The 17020-nt window shown below is 42.1% G+C and overlaps 1 protein-coding gene and 1 non-coding gene across 2 annotated transcripts; one reads left to right on the top strand and one right to left on the bottom strand.

Annotated features, from left to right (window-relative positions):
• The first annotated feature begins 7427 nt into the window (after positions 1-7427).
• Positions 7428-16803, top strand: LOC139758262 (probable glutamate receptor). Its single transcript, XM_071679473.1, has 5 exons — positions 7428-7650; positions 9178-9362; positions 12255-12485; positions 15410-15588; positions 16605-16803. The coding sequence occupies exons 1-5, from the start codon at positions 7428-7430 to the stop codon at positions 16801-16803; spliced, it is 1017 nt and encodes a 338-aa protein (XP_071535574.1).
• TRNAI-UAU (transfer RNA isoleucine (anticodon UAU)) lies at positions 12068-12157 on the bottom strand. The gene is given in 2 exon segments: positions 12068-12103; positions 12120-12157. It is a non-coding gene; the product is annotated as a tRNA-Ile (tRNA).
• Positions 16804-17020: the final 217 nt, after the last annotated feature.

Here is a 17020-nt window from a genome sequence, read left to right on the forward strand (position 1 = left end):
ATACTTTCGGGTGATAACATCTGTAAAATCATGATATTCCTTAACTATTATCATGAAATATCCACTATAATCATTCCTGCCAGCTCAGGAAATTTTTTTTACGGCAGACTTTATATCTAATTCCAATTACTTATCAACTTATGTCATAGTGACAGGTACCTCCTTGGTGCAACGGTCAACATTGCTGACTGCGACCAATTCACGGACCTCCAGGAGTCGAGTGCACAGGTTCGGAGCCTGTAAAGCAATAATGAAACAGCTTTGAATAGGGCATTCGTCTGCTCGGGCCATTTCAGCAAACATAGAAAAAAGTGTGCTAAGTCAGTGAAAGTCAGAGAAATGGATGTTGATTGTCATTCACAGGTTTTTTGAAGTCTCGAAATTATGGCAATTACCAGAAACTCGCCTACTGGTTGTGGGTGGCAGCACAGGGATGGAGGCTCTTCTCTACGACCCTAGTCTTCGTAACTCCGTCCATATCGTCTACCTTGCACTACGAAGCCACCAGGTCCCCAGGAGCGGTACTGGCAGTCAACAACACGCTGATGGAGGTGACTCTTGCAGGAATTTACTGTTGCGAAAATCCAATATTTCATCATCTCGTTTATAGCCGAGACGTTTAGAATAATTGTTGAGTATTTGTAAGAGCAATTTCTTTTAGATAAGTGTTATATATATATATATATATATATATATATATATATATATATATATATATATATATATATATATATATATATATATATATATATATATATATATATATATCAATATTATATATGTATCAATGGGAACTTCAGTGAAGGGGGCTAATACGGAGGTGAAAACAAGTAGTGGTGATGTGAGAAGGAGATGGATTGAGTATTTTGAAGGTCTGTTGAATGTTTGATCATAGAGTGGCAGATATAGGGTGTTTTGGTCGAGGTGGTGTACAAAGTGAGAGGGTTAGGGAGAATGATTTGGTAAACAGAGAAGAGTTACTAAAAGCTTTGCGGAAGATGAAAGCTGGCAAGGCAGCGGGTTTGGATGGTATTGCAGTGGAAATTATTAAAAACGGGATGGCTGTATTGTTGACCTGGTTGGTAAGGTTATTTAGTGTATGTACGACTCATGGTTAGGGCCTGAGGATTGGCGGAATGCTTGCATAGTGCCATTGTATAAAAGGCAAAGAGGATAAAATTGAGAGCTCAGATTAAAGAGGTATAAGTTTGTTGAGTATTCCTGGGAAATTATATGGGAAGGTATTGATTTTGACTGAGAGGGTGAAGGCATGTACAGGGCATCAGATTGGGGAAGAGCAGTGTGGTTTCAGAAGTGGTAGAGGATGTGTGGATCAGGGTTTGCCTTTGAAGAATGTATGTGAGAAATACTTCAAAAAGCAAATGGATTTGTATGTAGCATTTATGAATCTGGAGAAGGCATATGATAGAGTTGATAGCGATGCTCTGTGGAAGGTATGAAAAATATATGGTGTGTGAGGTAAGTTGTTAGAAGCAGTGAAAAGTTTTTATCGATAATGTAAGGCATGTGTACGTGTAGGAAGAGAGGAAAGTGATTGGTTCTCAGTGAATGTTGGTTTGCGGTAGGGGTGCGTGATATCTCCATGGTTGTTTAATATGTTTATGGATGGGGTTGTTAGGGACGTGAATGCAAGAGTTTTGGAAAGAGGTGCAAGTATGCAGTCTGTAGTGGATGAGAGAGCTTGGGAATTGAGTCAGTTGTTGTTCGCTGATGATACAGCGCTGGTGGCTGATTCGTGTGAGAAACTGCTGAAGCTGGTGACTGAATTTGGTAGTGTGTGAAAGAGGAAAGTTGAGAGTAAATGTGAATAAGAGCAAGGTTTTTAGGTACAGTAGGCGTTGAGGGACAAGTCAATTGGGAGGTAAGTTTGAATGGAGAAAAACTGGAGGAAGTGAAGTGTTTTAGATATCATGGAGTGGATTTGACAGAGGATGGAACCATGGAAGCGGAAGTCAATCATAGGGTGGGGGAGGGGACGAAAGTTCTGGTAGCGTTGAAGAATGTATGGAAGTCGAGAACGTTATCTTGGAAAGCAAAAATGGAAATGTTTGAAGGAATAGTGGTTCCAACAATGATATATGGTTGCGAGGCGTGAGCTATAGATAGAGTTGTGTGGAGGAGGGTGGATGTGCTGGAAATGAAATTTTTGAGGACAATATGTGGTGAGGTAGTTTGATCGAGTAAGCAATGAAAGGGTAAGAGAGATGTGTGGTAATAAAAAGAGTGTGGTTGAGAGAGCAGAAGAGGGTATTTTCAAATGGTTTGGTCAAATGGAGAGAATGAGTGAGGAAAGATTGACAAATGTGATATATGAATCAGAGGTGGAGGGAACGAGGAGAAGTGGGAGACCAAATTGGAGATGGAAAGATGGAGTGAAAAAGATTTTGAGTGATCGGGGCCTGAACATGCACGAGGGTGAAAGATGTGCAAGGAATAGAGTGAATTGGAACGATGTGGTATACCGGGGTCGACATGCTGTCAATGGATTGAACTAGGGCATGTGAAGCGTGTGGTGTAAACCATGGAATGTTCTGTGGCAACTGGATGTTGCATAATATAATTTCCCATGAATTTTCTCGTCACGCTTAGGCTGGGTTCAGCAAGTCAGAGTGTACCGACGCTGTCTGTTTTGTGACAACGGACAGACGGACATCCAGCTACTGTACCCGTGGCAGCCGACGTCTGGACTCCTAAAACTAGACGACTTCTTCACACGTGTGTAAAGATTCATGTGAATTTATTTTTTTTGCCAACTCTTTGTCTCTCTCTGTGTACACACACACACACACACACACACACACACACACACACACACACACACACACACACACACACTCACACGCAACGACAAAGCATAATAGAACAACTAGTAAATATAAACAAAAGAAGGAGTCACGCGGGGATTGCTCATCCTCCTCGAAGGGCTCAAATTGGGGTATCTAAATGTGTGTGGGTGTAACTAAGATGAGGAAAAAGGAGAGATAGGTAGTATGTTTGAGGAAACATACTAGGATGTTCTGGTCGAGGTGGTGTGCAAAGTGAGAGGGTTAGGGAAAATGATTTGGTAAACAGAGAAGAGGTAGTAAAAGCTTTGCGCAAGATGAAAGCCGGCAAGGCAGCGGGTTTGGATGGTATTGCAGTGGAATTTCTCAAAAAAGGGGGTGACTGTATTGTTGACTTGTTGGTAAGGTTATTTGATGTATGTATGACCCATGGTGAGGTGCCTGAGGATTGGCGGAATGGTTGTTCTTCGCTGATGATACACCGCTGGTGGCTGATTGGTGTGAGAAACTGCAGAAGCTAGTGACTGAGTTTGGTAAGGTGTGTGAAGGAAGAAAGTTGAGAGTAAATATGAATAAGAGTAAGGTTATTAGGTACAGTAGGGTTGAGCGTCAAGTCAATTATGAGGTAAGTTTGAATGGAGAAAAACTGGAGGAAGTGAAGTGTTTTAGATATCTGGGAGTGGATTTGGCAGCGGATGGAACCATGGAAGCGGAAGTGAATCATAGGGTGGGGGAGGGGACGAGAATTCTGGGAACGTTGAAGAATGTGTGGAAGTCGAGAACATTATCTCGGAAAGCAAAAATGGGTGTGTTTGAAGGAATAGTGGTTCCAACAATGTTGTATGGTTTTGAGGCGTGGGCTATGGATAGAGTTGTGCCCAGGAGGGTGGATGTGCTGGATAAGAGATGTTTGAGGACAATATGTGGTGTGAGGTGGTTTGACCGAGTAAGTAATAATAGGGTAAGAGAGATGTGTGGTAATAAAAAAGGTGTGGTTGAGAGAGCAGATGAGGGTGTTTTGAAATGGTTTGGTCACATGGAGAGAATGAGTGAGGAAAGATTGACTAAGAGGATATATGTATCAGAGGTGGCGGGAGCGAGGAGAGGTGGGAGACCAAATTGGAGGTGGAAAGATGGAGTGAAAAAGATTTTGAGTGATCGTGGTCTGAACATGCAGGAGGGTGAAAGGCGTGCAAGTATTGGAACGATGTGGTATACCGGGGTCGACGTGCTGTCGATGGATTGAACCAGGACATGTAAAGCGTCTAGGGTAAACCATGGAAAGTTCTGTGGTGCCTGGATGTGGAAGGGGAGCTGTGGTTTCGGTGCGTTAATGGGATGGCCTTGATTAGGGACTCAATTGCCCTTGCCTTGTCAGCGAATATAAGAAAGGGAATCATATAATTCTAATACATTTGGGTTTAGAGTTGTACAGAATAAATGAACGATCAAGGAACGCGTTAAATAGTGAATGAGACAGCCCTTAACACGACCCTGAAGGTCATCTTAAAAATACGGTATATCATACGTCTTGGATTAGGAAAAATTTATTTTTGGTTTGAATACCTGCAGTAATGCAGTGATACATATGTGCTGAAGTAACGAAGGAAAGTAATGACTCCTGTTTTTTTTTTCTCTCTCTCTCGATTCAAGTTTGTCGCTCCTATTAATGAAGTGATGATAACTGTTTGGAATGCACGTGTAGGGGAGATGGAATATTCTCCTCATGGTTCACGGAAATGGCGATTGAACATCATTAGAAGCCGTGGGGTTTAAACTAAGGAAAAGAAAAGGGAAATATAGCATCATCCATTATTTTACGTCTGTATTATCTATTTCCTTGAGAAACGTACATGTAAAATCTTAAACCTTCATTCTCGCAGTTGTAGACAATATAGATGTGTTACGAAATAAGTACAAACGAAAATTACCAGAGTTTGGGCCCGGGCATTTTCCTCCCTCCACGTCCTCAGTCTCAGGATGGAGCTAAACAAAGGAGATACCAGTTAGTCAGAGCACATTTGCCACACTAGTCCGAGAAAATCTAGATGATTAACTCCAAAGTTGTGATCGATAATGGTAGCATGCTAGGAAACATACGAGAAGGAAGCAAAGTTTCCAAATTGTCCCACCTATTATTTCATTCACGGAGGATAGGCTAAATATTCTTGATTTTTTCAGAGAACCTTTTTACATCAGACTTTTCAGTAGACGCCATCATCATAGGTCTGATGGGTTTCATGATTTTCAGAATCACCAGAAAACTTCATGGGCCACAGGTTCAAGATTGTGGCTGTTGATGCCACGTACAAATCAGGATTCAAGCGAGACAGCCACACACCAGGCACCACCTTGACTCCTGTGGACTCACTGGACGTTCGGTTACTCGAAGCTTTCGCCGCTCACGCTAACTTTACGTGAGTGAGAGAGAGAGAGAGAGAGAGAGAGAGAGAGAGAGAGAGAGAGAGAGAGAGAGAGAGAGAGAGAGAGAGAGAGAGAGAGAGAGAGAGAGAGAGAGAGAGAGAGAGTTACATAGATTCACAGACCACACACACCCTATGGTCCAAGCGAGGTGGTCTGGCCTTCACGCTTGAAAAAAGGCCCTTTGTAAGCAGTAGAAGAAAAGGATAGCAAAGTAAAGGCTCTCTCCCCACCCTCCACTCCCTCTGGCAACACACCAGCAGAAATTTCGTAGGGAAAAATACCTTGCAGGATTGATGAGGAAATTTCGTTGGGAAAAATACCTTGCAGGATTGATAAGCCTCAAGAAAATCTTCATAAGAAATTCATAAGGTGGAATGAACATGAAAATATATTGCATCCCATCACAACGACATGCATCCCTTCACTTTTTGTTATAAAGACAATACTAAGGATAAACTTGAGCTTCAGCCTCTCCACTTACCATGCCTCTATTATTCCTGATGTTGAAGAATGATACAGTAATTCTCAATTACTCTCCCAAAGTAGGTGATATGGGTTAATCATTGTTGGTATGATACTGCAACATGGCCAGGGAGAGATCAGTGGTTGAGAAGGTAGCATGATATACCACTATGTTTGATGACTGATTAAATGAATGATTCGATTCCATAGAGGGACAAGTGATCATCAAGCCAATTCTTGGAGATATCAAGGGTGTTGCTGTGAAGAACATTTTCTGGGAGCATATTCCACGCATCAATAATGTCGTTGGTAAACAAATTATTTCGTAGAGTCCAGATGAACTCGGTGACCTTAAGTTTTAGTTCATTTTCTTTCGGCGTTAATACTGGCCTCTTGCTTAGGGAGAACAAGTTTAATTCTCGCAATCTCTTCTCATATGGTTTGTTACTCAAATAGAGAATCAATTAGTTGTCCATCACTGCACTGCTTCCAATTTGAGAATGTCTTTACTTAGAGGGAGAGCCCAGAGTGCACTGCATATTCGAGGTGTGGTCTAACAAGGCTTAGGTATAAAGGCAATATCACATCCTTGCTTTTGTGCGCAAAGTTTCTGTTAATAAACCCTAACATCCTATTTGTTTTCTTGACAGCTTCATTACAATGCTGTGAGACATGGAAGTTCCTGAAGACTGTGACCCCTCGATCTCTCAAACTAGGTTTCCTATTTGTAACAGCTAACATATACCGATACTGAATGGCATTTGCCATCTACAAAATCATCAGGCAATTTCATCTAGATCCTCTTGTAATCTTAACCTATCTTCATCATTAATACATCACTGCTGATCTTTGTGTCTTTAGCAAGTTTGGATACTAGGTTATGTAACCCTACGTCAATATCATTAATATAAATGATGAAAAGTATAGGGCCAAGTACGGATCCCTGGGGGACTCCACTGGTAAACGGGTGACCACGGTGATGATTCCCTATTCACTAAGACTCACTGCATCCCATCACGTAGCCAGGCTTCTATCCACTTTCCTATGCTACCAGTAATCCCCAAGTCCCTGACTTAGTGCATCAGTTAAAAGTGAGGGGACTTTGTCGAATGCTTTCTAGAAGTCCAGAAATATTGTATCTATTGCTTTTGTCATGTGGTGGGATATTGAGTAATGTATGATGAAATTCAAGGAGGTTTGTAAGGCATGATCAGCGTCTTCTAAAACCGTGCTCTGCATTACTGACCAGGCTGTGTTGTTCTAGATAGGCAAGTGGGAGTCTTGCCTTGCCTTGTCAGTAGAAATTTGCATCCACCCAGGTGTGTGTGTGTATGTGTGTGTGTGTGTGTGTGTGTGTGTGTGTGTGTGTGTGTGTGTGTGATGGTATAATTGATGCCCTGAACTCCCATTAATGTTTCTAAACATGTAAAACATTTGCCTGTGTCACGAGTGAGTGTCGTTTGAAGTCTTCAGAGGTATGCCTACTAGATTTGTAAACTGAGTGTTATATAACTTGACTGCTTTTTGTAGCCACGGTGTACAACAAAAAAGAAAAACAGAAAACTGGGCATTGCATTGATGTATACAACCGAACCAATGGAATCGCATACCTTGAACCTGTAATGAAATTCTCTGACCCCATCCCATGTTATGGACTGTTGATGCATACTGAGTACAACCCCAGAACGCCTCAGGTAAGTGTGTGTCCCTCACAACAGCTACCAGGCGCGGGAGCCCATGCAACGTCAGTGGGGTGTGGAGAGGGAAGACGGCAATTGGACGGGGATTGTAGGCGTCCTCCAGCACCAGCAGGCGGACTTCTGCATGGTTCTTACCCTCACCCGCAGTCGCATACACGTCGTGCAGTTCTCCACCATATACATGCAGAGTAATATCGTCATCGTCTCCCTTAAGCCAAGGTTGATGCCCCAGCATCTAGCAATCATCAAACCATTCCCAGGTACCAGCTTCTGTTCTGGGCATGTTACTTGCACTAGCATTCTTACACTGTTGGAGACTAGTGTTCAAGAAATGCACACGGTAATGCATGTTAATACCACTTACTCGTGAGAATCATTCAAAGTATCAACATAAGACGAGAGAACACAGTCGAGCCACGTCATTTCTTACTATTCTAAAAAGGAAATTTCCTGTAGATGTATAATTGAGTTGGGAATGAAATCATGGATTAAAAGTTACCTTTCCACATCATGATAATGTTAAATCGAAGTAGAATATGTAATGTGTTCTGAAGGAAATATGAGGATTGATACTGCAAGCTCGACTGATATCAGCTGTAACCATATAGTAGGAGAATGTTTTTCGCATTTCTCTTCATTTTCACCTAAAAACAGTGTTCAGGTTTTGTGTCATTTTCTCTTTGCTTCTGCCCTAAGGATGGAGGTATATTATTTTTCTGAATATATTCACCTTCTTTTCTCATTTCATTCGCTATGTTTATAACTGTGATCAATTATCTTATCTCTGAGCTAATTGACCTAAACGTTGACACACATTTATCTTGGTATATCATCATACCAAGACAGTTTTTCTTTCTTCCAAGATTCAGTGCACATATCTTAGGGTTTAGAGGAAAATCGTGAAAATCTATTTTTCGACGTAAATTCAATAGAGTTACGTCAATCGATTTCAGAACAGATCAGAGGTAATCTTATTTGACTGTAACACGGATACGTTGTTACACGATATTTACTTATGAAAGATTATAAGATCTAAGTCATTCAAATACTGTTTCTATCCTCATCATCCAAACAAGATGTATATATGTGATCGTATCACTGTCATCTTAACATTGCATATAATCAATGATTATTCGAAGGGAAAAGACCAAAAAAGTAGTGATAAGAATTAGGATCATTCTGTTTTGATGGGCTACAACGTCTCTATATGGAATGAATCAACTTTACTCAAGCATTTCGACATGCGCGTCAGTGCATACATGAATTCGAACTCTGAGTGAGATGGGAATGAAAATTATTATTCAAATTCTGAATAAGCCAAAGCTTTCTACTTATCTGATGGCATGTGATTATATTGTGACTATAACAACTTAATCACGTTAGTACAGAGATATGATATATCCTTAGTACAGAGATTATATCCTTCATTGCTTCCTCATCTTCACCTACTGTTCATCAGCAAACAGTCCTTGTTTATGAGAGACTCACCAACTTAGATATTCTAGAGCATTACCGAAGGCTGATCGAGCTACCATTTTGCAGATATATCTTAATCATGAATAACTTGTTTATCTCAATAAGCCCAAACAATCGGAGTTGCGTACTTAACATTACCTTATCTTGAAACAAGCTCTCTAGTCTCTAACCCTTGATATTAAAGCGTTTTCTCCCAGTTAGCCATAGATTCAACCACGTATGACAGGAATTCTGTATATATATATACTTTCCTAAATCAAACCTCACCACTCGGTGACGGTCAGAATATGAAACATCTCTTCCTTTCCAAGGAAGCCTCTGGGTAGTGCTCATCGTCAGCATCCTGCTGTGGGCCATCGCCCTGTGGCTGATACAGAGAGCGAGGTCGTGGACGTTAGGTGGGAGTAGTGTCCATCTGGGCACCGCTCTCTTCTACAGCTGGGGCACACTGATGGGAAACTGGACCCCACACCTTCCTGCTAACGCTACTGGACGGGTAAGTTGGTGATTTCAAGAGTCGTTGATGAAATTCATCCTAAATGATACATGAGAATGTGAAACTTATAGAATTTATCAAGAAATAAGGATATTGAAGGATTACCAATATGCATATGTATTATCACACACACACACACACACACACACACACACACACACACACACACACACACACACACACACACACATATACATGTATATATATATATATATATATATATATATATATATATATATATATATATATATATATATATATATATGCATTTCATACTTGTTGAGGTTTCCTGCATTAGCTAGATAATCCAGGAACAAACGAACAATGGACACATTCGTTCGCATTCATTTTCTAGCCGTCATGTGCGAGGCACCGTAACCACAGCCTCCTGTCCAAATAACCCCTCATGGACCTTTCTATGATTCACCCCCAAACCGCCTCATACGCCCTAGTTCAGTCCATTGACAGCACGTCGACCATCTGTATACCGCGTCGCTTCAATTTACTCCCTCACGTACACGCCTTTCATCTTATTTCAAGCCCCAAGCACTCAAAATCTTTTTTCACTCCATCCTTCCTTTTCCAGTTTGGACTCCACCATCTCCATGTTCCTGCCACTTCTGACAAATATTTCCTCTTCCATCCTCTCTTCCTTCTTTATCTCCATATGTCCACACTACTTCATTATATCCTCATCATCCCTATGATTACTACAGAGGTCTCTTACCTGGTCATTACTTAATGGATCAAACCACCTCACACCACGTATTATCCTCATACATTTCATTTACAACACATCTACAGTTTTCCACGCATTTTCATCTATAGCCATGCCTTGCATCCAGACTGTAACATAGGTCGGACTCGTATACTTTCAAAAATGCCCATTTTTGCACATCCAAACAGTGATCTATCTTTACACCCTTTCCTCAATGCTCCTTGACCTTCGCCCCTTCACCTGCTTTATGATTCACATCCGCTTGCCTGGTTCCATTCCCAGCCATGCCCACTCCCTATCATCTGAAATACTTTACTTCCACCAGTATTTTCTTTGTTCAAACACACTCCAAATCAGACACCTGTTTCTGTAGTTTTTCACAGTCTTATCTGCCAATAGCGCCGTGCTATCAGCAAACAACAACTGACTAACTCACCAAGATTCGCTCATCCCTACACATTACATACACTGCTTTCCTTTCTCTCTCTCTCTCTCTCTCTCTCTCTCTCTCTCTCTCTCTCTCTCTCTCTCTCTCTCTCTCTCTCTCTCTCTCTCTCTCTCTCTCTCTCTCTCTATTCCAGCAATTTCTCACATCTCATGGATGCCATACTGAAATATTTTTCAAATTTACATGCTATTGAACTTTCATAAGTACCCCGTCCATTATACCTCTGTGCATAATCATTACTGGTGTTTCCCAAATGTTTTGACTATATCAGTCAATGTCCTGTGTTTCTATTCACTGAAAAACTGTGTTTGCCACGTCTTTAGCCTCAAGTAATCTTTTAACCAGCATTTCTCCCTTGTCCATCTTTCCCTCTTTGATGGAATATGGTCTTCTTCCAGAACTAAAATCAGCATTTTCTTTCATGTTAGTTAAGACGGCACAGGCATCTAAGTGCCCGAATGAAAACCACCACATTAACGCTCTATACACATGCCCTAGTTTAGGCCAGGTACACTGGATACCTTAGCGGAGGATGAAAAGCTGGGTTAACTGTGGACTGGCTGCAACGATTAGGATTCGAACTATGCGAACTAGACAGACCCTCGGCGGCCAGTAAATGCGTTACAGTCAGGAACGCTAATTGCTACACCAGGCAGACCTCTCTTGTCAATAAAGTTCTTAATTTTGGTGCAAGCAGTTTGCCTATTATTTCCCTTAGTGTTGATTCGTCTGTCTTTATGTCTCTGATTTTATCTGTAACCCCCAGACTTACAACAACCTCCACGGATCATGAATAATCGGAATTTCTGCAACTTTTCACCCAGTTGAACGTATACCTCGATGTGACTGATTTACATAATGAGAAGAGAGTTTTATACTCATAGGATCATGTTCTTGAGCTTGGCCTATTCTCACACGTCTTGTTAAACTTCTGGGTGTGTTGTCCAGACTTGCAAAATCGTTAATCAATGTATTCCATTCATCCATTATTATTTCATACCAAATAATCACTTCTGAACAGCTTTTCTAGTATAGCTTTTCTTAATTTCATGATATTTCCTTTGGGTGTTCTATCTTTGATTTTACTCAGAACTGTTCACTACTAACATGATCAAAATGGTTTAAGATCTTAATAGATTGTGTGTGTGTGTGTGTGTGTGTGTTTGTGTGCGTGTGTGTGTGTGCGTGTGTGTGTGTGTGTGCGTGTGTGTGTTTGTGTGTGATTATTAGCCATGTATTGCATGGAGTGAGTTTTATTCTCGTGCTTCCCCATCTAAGACTTAATCTCAAGTATGTAACATGATTTTACTCCTTTGTATGTATGCACACACACACACACACACACACACACACACACACACACACACACATTCATCGACCAACGCAAAAGAGAGGATGAACACTTGAACGCTTGGGCTAAGTGTGGACCGAGTGCCGCCCCAGAAATCACACCCATGTAGGTCCGACCCCAGGCTGGCTCTAGGAGACTCGTGGTGAGTAAGGCTCATGACTACACCATAGAAACCCACAAAAACCAACTGTCCCAGGTGAGGCTCGAACTCACAACCTCGGCATGGCTCAGACACTGTCATATAAGTACCGCGCGCTAACCGATTGCGCCACTGGGACGTGTGTGTGTCTGTGTGTGGAGGAGAGAGAGAAAGCGATCACATGTGATGTAGATGTAGTGGCTGTCTTGTGATTACTGTCTCTATGAACTCTGCAGCTGATGATGGGGTTGTTGCTGGTGACGTGTTTGATCGTTACCACAGTCTACCGCTCCTCCCTGGTGGCTCATCTCGTCGTCCAGGACAAGGACGCAGAAATCAATACTTTCCAGGACCTGTTGGCCCGGGACGGCTGGGGCTGGGGTACAAATCGCATAGGCGATGTCCTCACTATATACTTCCAAAACAACCCAAACCCAGACGCCAAGAAGGTATTTGAGAGAATGCAGGTAAGTTACATTTCAGAAATTAGCATAACATGAAATGTTAGATTTAATCATTGGTAAAATGATCTTAAGCGGAGCGTGTATTTTAAATAGCTTTTGATCTTTTCGGTGAAATATCATGAATAATTCTCTTCACTACGATTACACACGAAATAGTGACACTAGTTTGGTTTGGATGGTACTGCAGTAGAATTTATTAAGAAAGGGGGTGACCGTGTTTTTGACTGGTTGATAAGAATATTCACTGTATGTATGGTTCATGGTGAAGTGCCTGAGGATTGGCGGAATGCATGCATAGTGCCACTGTACAAAGGTAAAGGGGATAAAGGTGAGTGTTCAAACTACAGGGGTATAGTTTGTTGAGTATTCCTGGTAAATTATATGGGAGGGTATTGATTGAGAGGGTGAAGGCATGTACAGAGCATCAGATTGGGGAGGAGCAGTGTGGTTTCAGAAGTGGTACAAGATGTGTGGACTAGGTGTTGTTTGCCTTGAAGAAGGTATGTGAGAAATATCTACAAATACAGATGGATTTGTATGTAGCATAGCATGTTATCATAAGTATATCCCTCATTTTATCCCAGAAATTCCTCGTCACCAATCCCTATCCAGCTCATAACTTCACAAAATGTTCATTATTTCACTCACAACACTAGGTGCTCTCTGCCCCTTGGTTTGTACCCTCAACTGTCATAATATGCACTCTGGCATTCAAATCATCCATTGCTAGAACTCGATCATCTGCCTCAAAATTGCTGACACACTCACTCATTCCACCCAAAACACTCAACACTCTTCCTCATTGCTATTCCTTTCATGTGCATAAGCATAACCAAACACCCACCTCTCGTAATCCCCTTTCATTTTTACCCGACGTCAAAGACTTGATACATTCTTAAAATTCCTCCTTCAGCAGAAGTGGTACCCTTTCCTTAGCTTTTGTCCTCACACTAACTCGTGAATATATCCCAGAGGTATTCCCAAACCGTCCCCCTCCCCCTTCCCCTTGAGCTTAGCCCCATTCAGAGCCAGAAAATCCAGGCTCTTTTCCTCAAACATACTACTCATCTTTCCCTTCATCCATCTTTGTTACATCCACTGGCATTCATATAAGCCAGCCTGAGGCTTTTGAGGAGAGGGACCTGGATGATCTGTCTCTGAGCGAAACAAAGCACAAGGGTTATTATACATGACAGCTAAAGAATGGATGTGAACGAATGGGGCCTTTCTTCGTCTGTTCCTGGCGCTACCTCGCTAACGCGGGAAATGACCATATGTTCTACATTGATATTTATTTTCATTATGATTGCCCAAGGACAAATTCTTTATGAAAGAGTACTGGAGCTGCCCAGGACCTCTTTCTAAAGGCCTCTCAACCCAGGACTGTGTTCGTTCCACAAGCACAATTTTTGCATGGAGAGGTTCTTTGACGAAACATATACCTTTAATGATACAGCCTCGCTAAAGGTAGCTTTTCACTCGCGGAGTAGCCTCAAACAGCTTCAAGGCAACGTTACATCCAGAAACAGAGAAACATTGGATTCCATTGAATTCAGAAGCTCCTTAACAGCACTAATGCACTCCTTTCTGTCCAACGATAGTGATATAACCTCGCTGAGGGTGACTTATCTGGCATGTGTGTATTCTTGATGGGAGGCTGAGTTGTTCAAGTTGAACATGGGTCTGAGTCAAGGGCGAATTATGTCACCTTAGGTGTTTAAACTGTGTATGGATGGGGTAGTTAGGGAGAGAAGGGTGGGTGTACATTATGCTTGGGTTGAGGCGAAATGGATCATGAGCCTGTTGCTATATGTGGATGACACGGCTCTGGTAGCAGACTCGAGTGAGAAACTGCCAGAAGATTGGATGACGGCGTAGAAGGAGAAAGGTGAGAGTTAAACATTTATGAAAGCAAGGCTATGGGGTTTATCAGGAGGAGAGACAAGTTGGTTTGAGTATTAGTTTTAATGGAAAGAACGCGAAGTGGAGAGTTTGGGATACCTGATAATGGACATAGCAGTTGTCGGAATAATGGAAGCTGAAGTGAACCGTAAAGTAAGTTAAGAGTAAAGTCTCTTGTGTGTATTGAAGAATGCATGGAGAGAGAGTCACAATATGTGAGGACAAAGATGGGTATATTTGATGGTATGGTATTAAAGTCCCAATGGTTCTGTATTGGTGTTAGTCATTGGCCGTAGATATAGCAGTAAGAGAATGGATGCGTTAGAAATGAAACTGTAAAGAAAACTATGAGGTGCAAGAAAGGTTGATCCTATAAGGGATGATGTAAGAGAGAGGTGTGGTAGTAAGATGAATATGACTGAAGAGCTGAGCAGATTGTGCTGAAATGGAGAGGATTGGTGAAGAGAGGGGGTAGACCCAAGAAGGAGAGGGAAGGTTGAAGAGAAAGAGGCTTTGAGTTATTAGGGACCAAACACGCAGGAGGGTGAGAGGTATGCGTAGGATAGAGCGAATTAGATTCATTATGGTATTCACGGGGAGATGTGCCGTCATTAGGAAATCACGGAAAAATCTGTGGGGCTTGGTTGTGGATACACGAATCAAGTTTTTGGCGCATTACATATGATGGCTGGAGAGAGGATATAAGGTTATGACGCTATTCTTCGTTTGTTTTTGGCGCTAAATCGTTACGTAGGAAGCGGAGAACATAACCGGAGTTCTGTGACTAAGCCTGACCATTTATTTCCTTTAAGTGTAGATTTCCTGTTTACTGGAATAATCTTAGGACTTTCCTTGCCACCTTCATGGAAGAGTTTACTATATCTCTTTTGTACCTCCCTTGCACGTCTGGGGTAGGTCCAACTCTCTTTTCACCCCCCTTTGAGTCAAGCTTACCTCCTACGATTGAATAGGGCACAATGCCTCCCAGAGCATAACTCTCTCATTCTACCTATGTCTGGCCTTAGTTTGCTCCGGTTGAGGTGCAGTTCCCGCGGGTGCTGGAGGGCGGGTACTCATGCATCACCTACAAGTCGGATGTTCTAAGGCCCGTGGCTTCCAAATACACAAATAGACAAGGCTACACGCCCATCCACGTCAGCCGCACCCAGTACCCTCTCTTCATCGGTGAGGGATGGGGCTTTAGGTGAGTCTCTAGTTAGCGAAGGTGATGAACAACCAATCCGGAAAACTAGCGGGATATTGTCTGTTAATATCGGAGTGTGATCACTTCCAATGCACACAAAGATTAACCAACTTAGAACTCATAGTTACGTTTGTAAAAGACTTGCCTAAGATGGTTTTGCTCAGTATTTATTAAGAGTAACTTTGTTTACCACATCACAATATTTATATGCAATATCTACAGCTGTTTGAGACAGGAAACAACAAACGTATGATCACTCATGTATGAATACACATGAGGTACACACACACACACACACACACACACACACACACACACACACACACACACACACACACACACACACACACACAATTTGTTCTCAATTTTGCAAGAACAACCTTCTCTCAACTATTTCTCCAGAAGGTGTTCATTAATAAAGATCAAACATACTGGCTTCCCTGGTGCAGTTGTTAGTGTAAGTGGCCGTATGTAAGCACGGTCCAGCCCAGGGTAGAGCTGGCGTGGGTATGAATCCTAGGCACAGCAGTCAGCCCTGAAGTGACGCTCTTCATACTTGGAGCAAAAACTTAATTTTTATATCCCAAGATAGAAACTTTCAAGATTGAGTATTCACCTCTGGTTTTGCTCATTCCAACACAAAAGTACGGGAGAGATAAGGTAGGGATCTGTAGAGAATTGTAAACAAGGACATGAGAGACACAGACATGGGAACTCTATATGGAAGTGACCATATCTACAGTGTGACTGATGGACGAGGCTGTTAGTATGCCTGAGGGAAACGTGGATGTATCTAAGGGATGTTGATGACGCAGTCATCTCTCTCTCTCTCTCTCTCTCTCTCTCTCTCTCTCTCTCTCTCTCTCTCTCTCTCTCTCTCTCTCTCTCTCTCGTTAGAAGATCTTGTCGAACATTGGAATGTACGAGCAAGTGTGTCCTTCTGTCTGAGTGAAGAAGAAAGATCATCAATTATTGTCTTTTCTTTTTTTCTCTCTCTCTTTTCCTCCAACATCCAGGATCGGCGCACCATTTCGTCATCGCATCAGTCAGATGATGCTACGCCTGAAGGAAGGTGGTATTATAGACTACTGGCTCGATAACCTTATCTCGAGCGACAGCAAAGTTACAACAAAGAAGACTGAAGAAGAAACACCAACTGATGCTGTCAACAAAATTTCAGAGGTACATATCTGTGGTCGCATCGTAGGAAGGTAACAGTAGCGTTAGCAGTATCGACCTACGTAATGTAGCTGTTAGTCGTTGCTGACCATGACGCATTCACAGGCCGCCAAGGGTCGAGTTCGCAAAGGTTCGAATCCTGCTCGTGGGCAGTCGATCCCTAGGTAACCCAGCTGTTCTTCCTCCTTTACGAGCAGGTCGATCAAATGAGAACCTGGCTTAATGAGGTGTTCTTGAGTAGGGCATTCATTTG

This window comes from Panulirus ornatus, chromosome 30 (genome assembly GCF_036320965.1).
Source record: "Panulirus ornatus isolate Po-2019 chromosome 30, ASM3632096v1, whole genome shotgun sequence".
In the NCBI taxonomy this organism is placed as follows: Eukaryota; Metazoa; Arthropoda; class Malacostraca; order Decapoda; family Palinuridae; genus Panulirus; species Panulirus ornatus.

What these genes read in the sequence shown, in the direction of transcription:
- LOC139758262 (XM_071679473.1), top strand. Translation starts at nt 7,428, where the DNA reads ATGCAACGTCAGTGGGGTGTGGAGAGGGAAGACGGCAATTGGACGGGG. An exon ending in CTGCTAACGCTACTGGACGG is followed by an intron (nt 9,363 to 12,254) that starts GTAAGTTGGTGA and finishes TGAACTCTGCAG; the next exon opens with CTGATGATGGGGTTGTTGCT. An exon ending in GGTGAGGGATGGGGCTTTAG is followed by an intron (nt 15,589 to 16,604) that starts GTGAGTCTCTAG and finishes TCCAACATCCAG; the next exon opens with GATCGGCGCACCATTTCGTC.